Here is a 17,839-nt window from a genome sequence, read left to right as displayed (position 1 = left end):
AAAAGTTTGTCATCTTATATATACAAGAATGAAATAAATTTATAATTTTTATAGATTTTATTAAATTTCTTTCATTTGCAGTTCTTTTCTGTGCTGAAATGATGTATAATGATTTATTTTCCTCACAAATAGTGTGAACATAATATAATTTCATTAATTTACGAATTAGATCAGCAAAACTTGAATTCATACATCATGTACATGTAATATTTATAATACACTATCAACCCTTGTAAATTAAACAATGTACGTACCAGGGACATATATAAGTCCCTGATTATACCAAGCATATATTCTTATATTCAGTGAATAAAAAATAAATTTTGATTAAAGTCATATATGACATATATTTTTGTTTATATACTATAATCTTTCTATTTGATAATAAATGTAACTTAATATATACATTGTTAATAAAGAATTTTCCAGTAAAATTACACACGTGTCCTCCTTTTTTAGAAATCAAGAAAATACGTTAATATTACAAACAATTTTTTTTATCAAGAATAACTTATTGTTTGGAATATATTTATCAAAAATATGAAAATTGAAAATAAATAAAACTACTTTGGCACGTGTCTTTAATCAGTGAGAGTTATCTTTCTTTGATACTTACATGCACATATCTTCAAATAAAAATACTTATGCTAAAATTATGAAATTTTTAATGGCTTTATAACAGTTATTTTCATCAATATTTATTATTTTTTTGTTTATTCTTAACAATATAAGGGGCTTTTCGGTGGCATTTCCTTTTTCGAACACATTCCGGTGAAAAAGCTGCTTTATTCTTGACTGTTTTCAACTGTTCACTGTATCATATTGGAGTTATTCCCCTTTGAACACTAAACCTTATGACGTTTTTCACAACAGACTGAACAGAAACCGAAAACAGACGACTTGTAATGTTATTGTCCGTATCACAGCTGGACAGAGGCTGACCATAATCCGTGATGATGTAATACAACAATAGTAGCATCACGCTTTGCTTACTTTAATGTTTGTTTACATAGTTGAGGGGAAACTGATTTGCAGAACTGCTAAACTCTTGGAAAGTGAAAATGTCTGGTGAAACGAAAACATTCAGGTATGCTATAATGTTGTTGTATACAATTTATCATGTTTTCAATTTTAAAAATGTTTATCGAAATAAACTATTGCTTAGACCCCGCCCACATATAGATATGAATTTACATTAATTTGATAATTGAATTGAATACTGTATTAATCTGACATTGAAATGTATTTTGCTGATGTGATTTTACCCTGATATAAAAGTAGATAGAGAGATAGGCATGCATACTTTTATTACAGCTCTTTATGGTGGTGTGGTGGATGGGATTGTGAAATGACTTCACTTTCAATTTGAGAGACTGAAAGTGATTTTTTTTTTTCAGTTTAGCATTATTTTTTTTCTATTGTGCAAACTATTGCATCTTCCTTAGCCAAATCTCCTCATCGATCCCTCATCTCCCCTTTGGCAGAATAGGATAATTTTCAAAGCTCGTGCTTTGACTTTCCAGGCCATCTGATATTACCCGTAAACTAATGTGTACCACAAATGCACATAAATTCTTGTTTCTTTCATTTTCCGTGGTCATGTTGGTAAACCCTTTTTGTACCCAGGTTTAGGTTTACCATGTTTACATGTAACTGAAAGTCAGGGATATTGATTTGGGTCTGTCTATATACATCCTTCTATTACTGACTTTCTGTCTGTCTAGTGTTATTCTATCTACTTACATGCCACCATTAAAGCTCAGTGTGCAGCCATTAAATTAGCATTAATGACCTTATAAATAACAATTGAGAAGATATTTATTCCCTAATTTATAGCTCACTTTGGTCTAAAGAAGACCAAATATAAATTATATTGATTTTGAGTTCAAAAGTCTAGACCATAAATTTGTTAATTAATTAAGTTTATTTGTAACTAACACTTATGTTTTCAGTGATATTTTATTTTATTTTATTTTTTTTTGAACTTTTGCAATGAAGTTATATATGTGATATCACAATTCTTTATGACCTACAAGACACCTTTTGATTTTCAGGTGAAAATGTCAGTGGTCAAGGTGATAAATTTTGTCTTTTTGCTGCAATTTTTCCCAAACTATATCTTGAAAACAATTTAGATTTTCAATAAAATTATATCACAACTCCTCATAGCTTTAAAAAAATGAAACACTAGAATGACTTGATGCTAGATGGCAGTAAATTGTAACATACAAGGTACATGATCTGCCAAGGGAGTGGGGGTGGTGGGTGGAATTGGAGACTTGTCTAGCAAAGAAAAATGTGGGACACATGTAATTTTTGTGAAATTTCATGTAGGGAGGGGGTAAATTTAAATTTAAATGACTTAATTGTCCATAAGTAACCCCACTGTGTATACATTTGTATTTATTACAATAATTGCATATGTCAAAAATTCAAATCATAATAAAGGTGTTGCTTGTTTTTAAATTGACCATAAAGACCCAAGAACCCCTGTGAAAGATATAGAATTGTCTCTATGTTCTCAAATTTTATTAACACATATTTGACTGTATAGAAAGTTAATAAAGATTTACGGTTTAAAACTTTATAAAATATTTCATTGAAGTTTAAAGTTAGTGACCTGGAATGTAGGAGATGAAGAACCTCTGGCAGATTTTACAGAATTGTTGGATCTAAAGGCAGATTCTCTACCTGATATTTATGGTATAGGGTAAGTATTTCTTATCAGCATTTATAACAGTAAGTTGAACAATTTCCAATTCCCAGGGTGAGAAAGCTCAAATTTATGGTCACTTGTCCCAAAGAACAGTTACAAAAACTACCATGTAGTTTTTGTATGCTTAAAAAAGGAACTTCAAGCTTTCAGTAGAAAAAAAGATTAAAACAAGATGCATATATTCTTTGCGTTAATTGTTCTATTAAGTTCTCAACAGGTCTACTAGCTGCAGAATTGTAGCATTGTAGTTTGATATGTACATGTATAAGTCTTTGACCATAATGCTACAGATCCAGTAATGCAGTCCTTAATTTAAATTTTCTGCCAATCCATCTAAAAATTCAAAATGAGGAAGTTTATCGGTTTGTAGAGCCGATTATAAAGGATCGGGAGATGGATAAAATACACAGGTTGGTTAAAGAGTGTGTCTAGAATTATAGAGTGAAAGGTACTTGATTGAACAAAGCTGGAAAGTATAGAAATTCCCTCCAGCAGTGCACAGAAAATCTTGCACCATAACATGCACCTTTATTTGCATTACAGGATCTCTAGGGTTATGGTCAAAGACTAATATATAAACAATATTAGCACTACAGTTCTGCAGCTATGCTCATGCTTGACAATGTTTAATTTATTCATGGATCAGAATATATTCCATAAAGTCCATAAATTGAATCAAGAAATTTACTTTAATATAATTTTATGTGATACCATATTGAACAGTTTAATACCCATTTACAAAAGCCAATAAAGTATTGAATTGTAGATTGCAGGAGCTGGTATCAGGAGAGTTTGCTGCATATAAAAATTCATGGACAACTCTCTTTACGGACATTTTAGGCCCCAGGGGATTTTGTTTGGTAAAGTTTTCTTTTCGTAATAAAAGTAAAATTAAGAATTCAGTATAAATTCAAGATTTTGTGCATATAAATTATGTTTGTATACTTGAACATCTGCAGTTTAATACCAGTAAAAAGTTTTACGAAAAAAGGGGTATTGGGGGGATTAAATTTTTGTATTTAAAAATTAAAAAGACAAGGGGGTCAGAGAAACAAACAAAAACAAAATAAAAATGACAGGATTGTTTGCTTCATAGTAATAATAATCTTAATATGTATCATTTTTTCAGATAAAGGCAGTGAAAATGCAGGGCCTTCTGCTTATAGTGTTTATCAAGAGAGAATACATTCTCAGTGTAACTCATATAGAGTCTGAAATATCAAAGGCGGGGATGGGAGGATGGTGGGTAAGTGTTACCAACAGCTGTCAGGGTGGGGTGGGGGTGGGGGGTGGGGGGTAGAAGGGGTGAAAGTAAAGTATACATGTATACTGTATATAAAATGTTACTGAAAAATCTTTATTTACAATATTACTCAAGAATAGGAACATAATATTGCTAAACTGGGTTACTTTGTACTTTAAAGTACTGGTATATTATAGTGATTTTACAGTGTTGTGGGAAATCATTATCAATCTAAGAAATTAACTGTGGTGAGCATTGTAGACCAAGAGCTTTTTTTGTTGGAATATACATCTTGAATGCTATAAGGAAGATTTTTTAATTTCGTGTTTGATGTTTTAGGGAAACAAAGGAGGAGTCAGCATTCGATTTGATCTGAACGGAGTTAATTTAATTATCGTTAATTGTCACCTGGCAGCTCACATGAACAACTCAGCCGAAAGGATCGAGGTACAGAAGGGATTTACGGATGTAAATTTAAAAACTGAATTGGTCATATACACATATACATTAGTTCACTGACTTAGACCTTTGAGAAAATTTTAACATTTAAAGATTTTTTTGAATAGAATTCTAAATATTTTACCTTTTTGATTTTTTTTTCACAGGATTTTTTCACTATTTTGGATACTCAGAAGTTCAGAGATAAAGATGTAGATCATATATTTGATCACGAGTGAGTATGTCTGATAGTATAAAAAGAAAACAAAGGTTATAAGCAGTACATATTGTATGTCGGTCTGACTGTATCTTTTTTTAAGGTATTTTTCAAGGCTTTCTATGTTTACCAACTAATATTTACATTTCCAATGTCTTTGTCTTTTTACAAACTGTAAATGTATTTTTATCAATTTTTTGGCTTTCATGTGCAGGGCGGGACAAATAGCTAGACAGAAGCAGGGCTTGGAGCACATGGATTGGTGGAAATTTATAAGGAATAACTCCTTTCATGACGGTGACCAATAGATTTGATAATTTTATGCATATATGCCTTTGGCGTTTACCTGTTTTAGAAACCGAAAAATTAATATTTTTATCCACTTTTTGAATATCTGCTTGAATGACTTTTGAAGTTTTGTCTGCTGTGTCAAGTAGACTTTATTTCAAATTGCACATAAATTGCCAGAAAAATTAATGTGAAACACCGAATCTAATGAGAATTCTTTATGTTTTGTGATGGCTACAAGTACATATAGATGGAGAGTTTTAAATCCATGAAACAAAAAGAAATATTCTTGTCAACGAGTAGGTGTTTTATACATGTAAATTCAATTATTAGTAACTAGAGAATTACCCGTAAAAAAAATATTATCTTTTATTTTACCGGTAGTTTCATATTTTGGATGGGAGATCTCAACTTCAGAATTGACAATTACACAAGGGAAGAAGTAGAAAAATATATCGAGAAGAAAGATTTTGAAACTCTTTTAAAACAAGATCAGGTAAACTGTTTTGTATAATTAAATTTGTGCAATTTATGATCAACTGTAAAAACATCAAGTGACATTTTTAGTTTGGATGTAAACACAGATACTGATAAATGTACTGGTACATGTATTTTATGATTCCTATTGTAATGTGTAAATTTTTTTATGTTATTTTAATTCTCAAAATATATATTTATTTACCGTATATACTCGCCTATAAGTCGGTCCGCCTATAAGTCGGTTGTATTTTTTGACGTTATTTTGGTGGGATTTGCTATTGACCCGCTTATAAGTCGGTACAATTCTTTTGCCAAAATCTGGTGACAATTTCAAGTAAATTCATTGATGTTTTAACCTGGTTTCAATTAATATTTTTCGAAATGACACTGATATTTAATCTTAAATTATTAAACATAAAGGCAATGTCACTTAAAATACAAATAAAATTATTAAAATATGTAAATACTTGTACTTTATATATATACATAATCAAAGAATACATAAAACATCTTATATATCCAGACATTTTCTTTGATAATCGTAGAAATGCAAATAAGATACTTTCCTTTTTTTTTCCAGAAAAATACCATATCTTTTATGACTCGCCTATTAAGTCGGTTATAATGCAGAGAATATTTAACTCCCAAAATACCGACTTATAGGCGAGTATATACGGTAAATATTTGTTTTCAAGTGGTACTTTCTATCTGTTAATCAATGATATATTAATAAACTGTAAAAGTTTTAACTTTATACCTGACATAGTTTTGGAGCTATTGTAAAAAATTTTTGGACATCTTGACCTTTGGCAGAACCTTAACAGATACATGTACAACAAATTATGTAGCTTCATAACAAATCAAAGTTGACAATTCCTGGCACTTCTCTCTAAGCTTCTTTTACTTGTAGTTTTGAATTCACTTAAAAAGTATACTCACGGTAAAGGATATGTCATGTACCTTTTGAAAGTAAATGTTTTCTTTTGTTTAACAGTTTTCTTTATTTTTTCAAGTTCATTATATTTTTTTCTGCCTGTTACAGTTGGTTAAATGCAGAGAAGAAGGCCTCATTTTTTGTGATTTTGAAGAGGGAAAAATTGATTTTCCTCCCACGTACAAATTTGATAAAGGAACGGATGATTATGATAGCAGGTAAAACCAGTTATTATATTGTGTAAATTGACTGTGATGGATCCTTCAGCTACGTAATGGTAAACCCCTTTTTTTACAGTGCTAAGAAGCGAGTACCAGCATGGTGTGATAGAATCCTGTGGCAGGTTCATGAGGATGCCTTTGAGAAAATAACACTATCAGCTGATCTACTAGAGTACAGATCTGTTCCTTTCTATGTTTTAAGTGATCACAAACCAGTGGTGGCAACTTATAAAGTTAAAGTAAGTCTCTGAAATAGCAGTAAAACAGAGAAAATTTACAGGTTAAAATTTAATTTTAAAGTATTTGACGACGATCAAAGTTCAGAATCAAATGGCTTGGGCTATTCTCTTAGATATTGTCAAAATTCATAAGATTCTAAAATGCACATGCACCATCCTCACATTTTTAGCTTATGTATATATACTTCTTTGGAAGTGAATTTCCTAGACTTTTGACAAGTCACTCTTCAGAAAATTTAGATCAGATTCAGCATCTGTATATGTAGGAAAACTGTCATTAAAAATCCCAGGCCTAGATATTTCAATTATTTGAGGATCTTTGGGAGGGGGAAATATAGTTACAGTAACTTGAGAATGATGAGATCTTTTCAGATAAGAGTTGTTTTATGTACTCTATTTCACTGTTTGTTTGTGTTTTTTTTTAACAATAATATTGTTTTTGCAGGTATTCCCATGCCAGCGATTTCCAGCACCAGTAACCTTTGATGTCGAGAAATGTTGGAAAGCTGGTCAAAGTGCAACAGTTAAATACAAAATGAAAAAAGACTCAGAACTAATGTCCTCCAGTAGAGATTGGATAGGACTGTATAAGGTTGAATAACTGAATTTTGTATCTATATATAGCTCATAATCAGTATGTTAGTAGAAATTGCTATCTATTGCTATTGAAATACATGTACATGTAACAATTAGCATACCAGATACATTTATAAAAAATAAAACTCAAGTACATATGATGTCCTGGAGACCTTTGAATTGACCTGGCTATATCCACAGTTCATTTTTCCATACAGCAAAACTCGTTTATAGGTGACGGATATATGGAATTTACGGTTATAACGAAATTGCTATCTAATCCTATTGTATAAATTTAATGACTTTCTATACGGTTACAACGAATTTTATAAAATATAAAACGAAGTAATTTCATAGGTCCCTGTGACTTCGTTATAACCGAGTTTTACTGTATATTGAATGAATTTAAGTATTTATTATGAATTTGCACAACAGGTTTTCTTTAAAATATAAACTACCATATATATAAGAATTAATTTTATTAATAGTACAAAACTGAAGTATAAAAATGTTTTCAGATGAAATGATTTTAAATATAAAAACATACTAGAGCTTATATATCCTAAGTTCAGTCTTTTAAATTTGTGAAATAAAAAATTAAATTGTTACAAAAGATGTAAAATCATAAATTTAAACCTCTGTGGAACATAAAATAAGTTCAATATATTCGTAATTTTGTTTTATCAGAGTTCATTGTAACCATAAAATTTTACACGAAATTGTTAAGAAAGGATGATGTGACCTACGGCCCCAAGTAAATTGACAAAAAATCAAATGTCCAAATTTTACTCTAACTAGTGTTAATTGTAACGGGAACCGTTACAGATGTTCCTCAAACGCTCCCCAAATCGCTTTTTGTGCCTTATTCCTGTAATACGTTTTTTTATTTGCTCAGTATCGAAGGATTTCATCCAAAAATATAAAAGTTACAATGATATCAACTTTATATCATTTAACATTTTGCATGCGCGCGCACTTGCATGCATATGCAAGATGATCAGGGCATATTGACTAAAGATTTCCTGAGAATCAAAAGAAAATAATACATTCAGATATAAATACGATTATTTTTCAAGTATTTTTGTCATTTTACGCATTGCGCATACGCACATGCTTGTCCTTGCATTCGATTTTGATAGCTGCATAATGTAGGAATCCATTATACCTATTCATATTCTAAATTTCATCATGGTTTATTGAGAACTAAGAACGTTATAAGTATTTAAAGTTTCAGCCAATCAGATTGCAGTGCAGGTGCATGCGCGTGCTTTCATGATAATTCTTATATATCATGTTGTAAAACTATCTAATATATTACTATTTTTAAAATTTCAAAGTATTTTGTCAAAAATCAAGAAAGATATTGAGACTTTAGTTTCAGCCAATCAGAGCGAAGCACACGTGCATGCGCGTGAGTTCATGATAATTTGACCATGTCCTCTTGTCTACAATACTAATACAGTATATACTTATATTCTGAGTTTCAACACATTTCATCGAAAAATAGAAAAGTTACGGCTATATCTATTATATTGGTCATTTCACGTATTGCACATGCGCGCTCTTGCAAGCACATGTGCGCAAAATGACCTTGATTCTGCAAATCTACATAACATGTCTACCTACCCTCAATTTTGTTATATCATGCATTGAACAGTTTACAAATTTTACACAAAATTATTACCCAGGAAGAAGAAAAATAATAATAAGAAACAGAGTAAAAAAATTCAATGTCCAAATTTTACTCTAATTACTGATATGTGTACCCTAATGGAAAACTACTTTTAACAAAAGTAGCATAATTTGGAAGATATACATCTTTCATTTGGGTAGGGATACCATGTTTACATTCAATTCCCATTGAATTTTTGCCCCGCCCCACTCTTTGGAGCCCTTAAATTATACGAGTGTAAGTAGGTACATTACTTTTTCTCCTTGGGCTGGTCACTGTATCTTATTGATATCTTCCTATATGTGAAAGGAAAAAAAATTCCCATTATTCATGTTGATGAGTAAATCTGAATATTTATCTCTGGAATTGTAGAGTGATTTCAAACATCTACATGACTATGTAACTTATGTGTGGGCCAAGGAGTATGCAGAGAGAAGTCCTGAGGGGGTGGAGGTGACATTCCCAGGGCGGTACCTTTCTTCCCCAGGGACCTACAGGGTGGCCTACATCAGTAATTACAAGGACACATTGTTAGGGATCAGTGAGGAATTTAAGGTAATGGATGGAGTAGGCTTCTATTGATGAATGTTTGCATAATTGAAAATTTCATCTTAGGGTATAAAATTAGATTACCGTATACAAGACAGGAAGCATGGTTTTTGAAATATTTAAAAACTAACCCTCTGATTTAAATGTATGTGTAATATGAAAATGGGGTTTTACAATTCTGAGATTTTTACATTCTACATGTAAATGGAAGCAAAACATGGTCTATCTTTGAGAAAATCAATCAGTTTTGCCTCATCTGTTATTTATTAAGTTGTTGTGCATGACCAAGACCATTAAAACTTAAATATATGCATTTTGGTAGATGTTGTCAAATATAAAATCAGCAAAAAGCACATACCTCTCCATAATTGATTTTTTAAAATAAGTATATTATTATTTTTCAGATTGTAACCTGAGTACCTCGATGAAGAAAACATTTCCAGTCTGGGCAGCATCCTGATTTTGACTTGCCAAAAAGAACAAAGAAATCCAAAGAAAGTGATATCAATTAACATGCTTACTTATTTGATATATATAGATTTTTTTTATCTCAGGAAACTGATCAATTTAATAAAAAAAATGAGTATTTTTGCTATGGATAGTTTAGCTTACTGGTATGGAAATTTTGACCAGAGAATTTATGTAAACAGAAAAAGTGCAATTTGTGGTGCAGCCTCTTTTGTGCTGGATTATTGAGGTGAAAATACTAGGTATGTACAAAAAAGCTACATATTAAAGTGCTCACAGCAGAACTCATATTAAAAACATTTTTTTTGTACTACTGTGCACAGCTGTGATGGGACATCCTGCATTTGCTTTTAAGATCAAACCAAATATTTAAAAGAGAAGATAATGAAATGCTTGCTATATAAACCTGACATGATAATGTTTTGGAATGAGATGATCAGACAGCTGTAGAAGAACAATGACCTTTCTCTCCTGTGTTCAGATTTTTCTTACCTACTTTTTTGTACCAATGTTTTTTTTTGTTTTCTTTCTCTTACATCATTACAGTTCAGTTGTTGGTACACAGGTATTTATTGTTGTTTTAATCACAGAGTTGTGTAACTTGTGGTATATGAATTACTTGGCTATGAGTTAGATAAACCTATCCAATATTAATATGGCTATGGTTCATATGTTATAATTGTCATTCATATTTATGTATTAAATGCATGAGTTAGAGTGCCAGGTATTCAGAAACAAGCTACAGGAAAGAAAAACACAATTCTGAGAACCCTGGAATCATTTTAATTCGAGGGGATCATTGTGCATGGACAAGTAAAATTTTGCTAGTTCTCGAGGACATAAATGCATGGGTAACTCTTACAGTACTTGCAAAAGATTCAATGAACAAATATGTTCGTAGGGGTGTAACTTTGTGGATTTGGGTTACCCACAAAATCCATGAGCATTTGTACCCCATGAACATAAGTGATTCAACAGTATCAGTTTTGTATATTATAAAAGTTTTATTGAATATTCTAAATAATTATTTGTTACTTACATTTTTTGAGATTAACATTTTTTTTATTTAAGGAATGAATTTAATAGCTACCCATTTTATACGGTATAAACTGGGTTGGGGCAGTTTACAATTGCTAAACCGCGAAGCGGTTTATAAAAAAGCGTAAACTGTTCCAACCCAGTTTATACCATATAAAATGGGTAGCTATTAATTATACCCCCCGCTTGAAAAGCGGGAGGGTATATAGTAATCGTTAATTCCGTCCGTCTGTCCGTCCGTCCGTCTGTACGTCCGTCCGTCCGTCTGTCCGTCCGTCTGTTACGCTTTGGGGTACCCATCTCTTATCCGCAACTCCTCTTATACTACTGAATGAAATTTGATGAAAATTTCACAGAATCTTTATTACATATTGCCATTGTGCACCTCCTATTTTACTTTTTGATCCGACACATATTTTGGGTTTCCATAGCAAAACATGGACACTGCCATTTATACACATATGGGAAGCGGGGGGTATCATTTAGTGAGCCCATTGCTCACAGTACCTCTAGTTTCATTGCTTATAATTTAATTTTCATTCATTCGCTGTAAGAAAAAAAGATAATTGTTCTAATAAAATGACTTCAATTTGTACAAAATTTGAATGTAACGTCAGGCGGATTGATACGTTTTTGACGCAAGTCATTGTGACGCAGGCAACCCATTTTATATGATATGAAGTAAATTTTTTATCCAATCAAATACAGCGTTACAGCCAGAATTAAATTATATGTTCTTATAGTCTTAGAATCTTTATTGGTAATTTAAATTTTATGGTACAAAAGGGTTTTTGTAATGCCTTTGTTTTCTTCAAGAGCTATATCTTTTATACGATATTTGTTTACTAAAAACAATTAAGAATTTGTGTATTCTTTATTCATTTATAACGATGATGTTGAAAAGAGTTTGGATTGGGATTTTTAATATTGACTTTAATGGGATGAATACTTCCAGAATGCTTAAAGTGAAAAAAAAATTTGCCAAAAAAAAAATATTTCAGTGAGCAATGTATAGCAAGAATAATGCATGATATGAAATAAACTTTTTTGCAGGGACTTAAAAATCTGTCACAAAATGCCCTGTGAACATACACATATCATTGGATTAAATTTCTATTTATTAATAATTGATTATTTAAGTTAGCTAGCATATAAAATAAAAACTCTTATTTATATTTTCAGATAAATATAAACAAATGAAGCGGGTTAAGATGCTCATAAAATAAGTAAAACTGAGAAACTTGCATTAGGTGAGTGAAAATTAACTTCATGCAGTTTTTGCATGTTATAAGCATATAATTCTTATTTTTTCCAATTTTGATAAGATCAGGGCAACTTTGATGTCAAAATTTTCTGTTACAAAACTATTTCAAGGACAGAGGATATTCTGTTGTTCAATGTTCATACTAGTAATAGAAGAATTATTTACAAGCTCTAGAAATGATGCAAAATTACTTTATTGTTGTCCTGTACAATATTGTTTTTGTTTTTTTTTCAAATAATACTATATTTGATTGTACAGAGATCTTTCTTTGAAACACTTTAATACTTTACATGCTATTTAGTCTTATTGATCGTAAAGTTTTAAATTATTTAAAAATTATGGCAATGATCACACATTTTAATAAAATGAAATTCTCAAAATGTAGCTCACATTGCTTTCAGATTGTTAATTGATATTTAATATGATTTATTATCCAGAGAACTGAATATAGGTCCTCATAAATTATTGTACTTACTTGTATGACTGAATGCTAATACATGTAGATCGATCTTGATTGGCGGACTAGATTATGAAAAGTACATCTTCACTAGTCAAGAATTTCTATTTCGTTAGATACTCTCCTCACTAACAAGGGTTAAAAGGAGAGTGGCATATCAGAAACCCTTGGCTAGCAAAGATGTAAAAAGTATTGTATGTATACATATATATAATAATTCATTACAACATCAGAAAATAATACAGATTGTTACTGTGATTTTATTTATGTTTTGTTATTTTTACATTGAATTTGGTGCATTATATCTAAGAGGGCTGTGAGTTTTAAAGAATACAAGCTCTTTTAAGGAATATACAATGTAGTTGACATTGTGTTTGTACTCTTTGCTCAATTATAGGAAATAAATGTTTTTTATTCAATTTGAAGTTTGCTTTTCAGTATGTTAGAAGTACATAAAGAATGTATACTTTTTTCACGACCAGTATACGAGGGCTGTTCGGAAATTATTGAGACACTGTTATATTTGTCTTTCTAATGAACGTCTTTCGGTGTTAATTCGCGCATTGAAAAGCGGGAATTCATAAAAGCATATATATATATATATATATATATATATATATATATATATATATATATATATATATATATATATATATACAAACCATCACAACAAGCTTCCATGAAATACTTGTGAAAAGGTCCGTCCGTCTGTTACAAATGACACAATTAAGAAAGTACAGGAAAGGAAGGACAAGAAGGCTGTTCAATTCAAGCAGAACTCCTCTGATCAAACAAAAGCACAAAAAGAGTATGCATATGAGGCCAACAAGAGAACAAAACAAAGTATTTCCTTCAAAAGAAAGTACATTGAGGAACTAGCAACATTTAACAAGCTGCAAAAGCAGGAAACATGAAAGATCTGTATGACATAACAAAGAAGCTAGCTGGGAAGCAAAATAAACAAGAAAGGCCAGTGAAAGACAAAGCAGGGAAACAACTAGAAGGGGATGAAGAACAAAGAAGGAGATGGAAAGAACATTTTGAAGAACTGTTGAATAGGCCAGTCCCACCCAACCCTCCTAACATTACACCAGCAGATGAAGACCTACACATAGACTGGGGACCTCCTACTAAGGAGGAAATCAAAATAGCCTTAAAATATCTGAGGAATGGCAAGTCAGCAGGGCCAGATAACATTTGGCAGAGGCACTTAAAGCTGATTTTGACAACTCAGCCAACATTCCATACTTTTCCTGAGAATATGGGAGAAGAAACAATCTAGAAGATATTTTAAAAAATGATATTCAAGCTGCCATGACCTCAGCAACTGTGCCAACTATAGAGGAATAACACTGTTGGATGTTCCTGGGAAGGTATTCAACAGAATCATACTAAACAGGATGAAAGAAGAAGTGGATGATAAGTTACGCGACCAACAAGCTGGCTTTCGTAAAAATAGATCTTGTACTGACCAGATAGCAACGTTGCGTATAATCATTGAGCAATATGCAGAATGGAACTCCTCGCTCTATATAGGCTTCATAGATTACGAGAAAGCCTTTGACAGTGTTGACAGGGAGACAATATGGAAATATTGCCCAGGATAGAGGGGCCTGGAGGAATCTTGTTAGCGGCATATATGCCCCAAAAGGGGTAGCAGGCATAAGTAAGTACTGTAAGTATATATATATATATATATATATATATATATATATATATATATATATATATATATATATATATATATATATATATTAAATTTCTGCTTCAATGGACTGTTGATACTGTATACAGGGTTTTTCGTCTTATTTTCGCCCTTTCACACTTTCAAGCAATTTTGCCCCCTTTTAAATTCACAGAGTCATACTTTTGTTTAAGAAATTATACTGTATTCTTTGATTTCGCCCTGTTTTAAATTCGCCCAAATGAGGGTAGGGGGAAAGGAGCGAAAATGAAACGGGGGCGAAAATTTCCCTGTATACAGTATGTCAACTGTAGGGATACCCGGTGCAGTCATGAAATCAGCTATTGAAAACATTTTTTAACATTTCGAATATACTAATAAGGGCGAAAATAATAATTTATGTTTATAATTTTTCAATTTTATTTTGACTGCATGTTATGTAAATTTGTTAGAATTCTGATCAGAAATACGGAGATTATTTTTTTAAAAAAATTAAGCGCAGTTAAGAATTCTGATAAGTCGAAAAAATGGAATTTGACGTCAAGGCGAAGCATATTCATATATGATTATATATATTTTTACTCGAGCCCTAGAGGGGCTTGAGTTATCTAAAACGATGCTAGGTCATCGATTTACTCAGTTTAAAAACACAAAACTATATTATTTTTGTAGATAAAAAGATTTCTATAGAAACAGAAATGAAGCTTATCTTGAAAACATCTGTATATTCAAAGATATTAAGTGTTAATTGTCGTTCTATTGATTTTAATGAACAATGAGTGAGGCTATGAAACAGTTTCTATACAGAGATTTGGCGCTTTCTTTTGCGTAGGATCTCAGGTAACTTTTTACACACAAGCCGACAAAGCATCCTTGGACGAGTCCACTGCAGACTCTGAAAGGTGACGTGGTTACCCCATCATTAACAAATTTACAATGCATGGTCAAATTATGGCTTTAAAATGCCCCCCCCCCCCCCAACTGAAATTGCTTTTCACGGGCCTGCAAATGATGTGTACTTTGGGTGACAGTAAAATGATTCGTACGGAATATGTATTGGGCATGGGGGGTAAAGGTATACTTTTTCTCAGTGTCAACTACTTTCAGTACCAGTTTTAATACTACATTTTCGGTATATCACTAAAAGTGGGGTGGGGGGGGGGGGGGGCATCCAGGCTTTCAATTAACATTACCTATAGTATAAGTAAGATTGGGAAAAAAAGTTTTGATGAGCGGTGTTGTCCCCCCCCCGTTGCTACGCCCCTGCGTAGTCACGTGTAATTTAATTGGAGCCAAAATGCTACTCCTTTCCACTTTGAAAAACTTTTCTACAGGATTGTAGCAAGCTATATAGATTGATGTATATAATATTGATTGTGATGTACGTCATTAAGCAAAAAATACAAAAAACGTATATAGTTTGAGGTACACTAAATGTATGCATTAAAAAAAAAATCATTAAATTAGGAAACGGCAAGGTTACTATGCTCTATAAAATATTCCTGAAAGTGTGTCACGGAAATTCATCTTAAAAAGTAGTACGATTAATTATATTTCTTGTAATTAAATTCAATATATGAATTTTGTTTCATGTTTCAAATATGTAGTTTATTCAACAGAAGATTGAAGCCGATAGCCCTCATCTTATACCATTTAGGATATTAATGACACTAGTCTTCCTAATTGACTTTCTACAGCTTGAGTATTTCTGACGTCTTGTCAGTATATACTTGTTTGTTTAAAGGCCGAGGTTTTCAACCGTACGGTTTTCCTCAGGTAAGTTTGGTGTGGGGTGGAGCTTAAAGGGGGAGGAAATAAGCACCTCCCTCAAATTTACCTGGTCTTAGAACCCCTGTCAATCATCTGAAATTACGCCTGGGATTGGTTACTTTAATTTGATTGACTTTTAGTTGCTGCCGTATGTATATCTTGTGTACCTTGTCTGAAGATCGTATCGTCCATCGAATTAACATTCTGGCTTTTGATGCCTACCGCATATGCCAACGTGATGAAGAAGCAGGCAAAGCGTTCTTGTTTAATTCATAAGAATATGGCATAAGTATAATTAATCCATCAAATAAGTAAACAAATGATAAGAAAAATAATGCCTATATTTTATAATTTCAATTTTGATAGGGGGAATTCATTTCATTCACAATTACAATCGATCATTTTAATTTCTCAAAGCATGGGTTAACGCATATTTATTCCTCCATAATTAACAAAATAAACCGACCTGCGTTTGAAGCTAGTATCATGGAATTAAATAAAATTAATTTTTAAAACAAGGATGGCAACATTTTCAGCCGCTTCGATTAAAGGCCGAGGTTTTCAACCGTAAGGTTTTCCTCAGGTAAGTTTGGTGTGGGGTGGAGCTTAATCGAAGCGGCTGAGAAGCCCCGGGGAACGACGCTGACTTGTGTATACTACCTATATACACAGGATGTTACTTGAGTGTATTACCTGTATGCGTTTTCCTACGACATTGTAAAACGAAGCCGTTTTATTCCATGTGTAGGTCAGTTGAAATGCATGAAATAAAGCATGTTTTTTGCGGACAGAATCCTTCTCAAATTCTTTCTTTCAAAATTAATATTTAATACCCGGGTAATTCTAAAATTCTTTCTTTTAAAAGTAATATTTTAAATAATTCGACAATTTCAATATACTGCGTGTTTGTTAATCAAATTTTATAACGGAAATTCATGTAGCACAAAAATCTGTTGTTATAATCTGGCGACAAAAAGGGAAGTAATTTAAATTATTTAAATTACACGTCGTGTACGCAAAACGAAAAGAGAAAGTGGGTCTTAATTAAGTCTCTCGGTAAATAACAATAAAACTTAGAACCGATGTTTTGAGAATAAATTGTTCAGAAATATTATCGTCTAAATCAATATTTTTTTAAAATAAACCCTACGTGATTTACCATAACGCATGGTCTGTAAAAATGGCCAGGGGTTCGGACCGCAGATGATTCCCTGACAGCTTGGCCTATGGGTGAAACGGGAATGGAATCATCAGCATCATACATTTTTCTTTCGGGATTCATAATTTCAAATATTAATTAAATGCAAAGCAAGATGTTATTATAATCTCTTCTAAAACTGGTAAATACACCTGTATAACGTAACTTCGTCACCATGTCTCGATCGAAGAATTAGCGACATGTACAAATTTGTCTTATAAATAAATATAAATTTTACTTGACTCCTGAACAATGTATTTACAATTACAATGTTGCCATCCTTGTTTTAAAAATTAATTTTATTTAATTCCATGATACTAGCTTCAAACGCAGGTCGGTTTATTTTGTTAATTATGGAGAAATAAATATGCGTTAACCCATGCTTTG

General features: G+C 31.8%; 1 protein-coding gene across 1 annotated transcript; it reads left to right on the top strand.

Annotated features, from left to right (window-relative positions):
• The first annotated feature begins 899 nt into the window (after positions 1–899).
• Positions 900–10,921, top strand: LOC134241804 (inositol polyphosphate 5-phosphatase K-like). Its single transcript, XM_062723823.1, has 12 exons — positions 900–1,087; positions 2,606–2,710; positions 3,483–3,576; positions 3,846–3,962; positions 4,299–4,406; positions 4,565–4,632; positions 5,287–5,398; positions 6,425–6,534; positions 6,614–6,776; positions 7,222–7,368; positions 9,397–9,579; positions 9,978–10,921. Exons 1-12 carry the CDS (start codon positions 1,062–1,064, stop codon positions 9,987–9,989), a joined length of 1,245 nt encoding a protein of 414 aa, XP_062579807.1. The 5' UTR covers positions 900–1,061; the 3' UTR covers positions 9,990–10,921.
• The last annotated feature ends 6,918 nt before the right edge of the window (positions 10,922–17,839 follow it).

This window comes from Saccostrea cucullata, unplaced genomic scaffold, assembly GCF_032062105.1.
Source record: "Saccostrea cucullata isolate Sc308-1 unplaced genomic scaffold, CSIRO_AGI_Scuc_v1 ctg7, whole genome shotgun sequence".
In the NCBI taxonomy this organism is placed as follows: Eukaryota; Metazoa; Mollusca; class Bivalvia; order Ostreida; family Ostreidae; genus Saccostrea; species Saccostrea cuccullata.
This window is presented reverse-complemented; position numbering and strand designations above follow the sequence as displayed.

Excerpts from the sequence above, each read along its gene's own strand:
- LOC134241804 (XM_062723823.1), top strand. The coding sequence starts at position 1,062 with ATGTCTGGTGAAACGAAAACATTCAG. Across the intron at positions 4,407-4,564 it reads ACTCAGCCGAAAGGATCGAG|GATTTTTTCACTATTTTGGA; the intron begins GTACAGAAGGGA and ends TTTTTTTCACAG. Across the intron at positions 4,633-5,286 it reads GATCATATATTTGATCACGA|TTTCATATTTTGGATGGGAG; the intron begins GTGAGTATGTCT and ends TTTTACCGGTAG.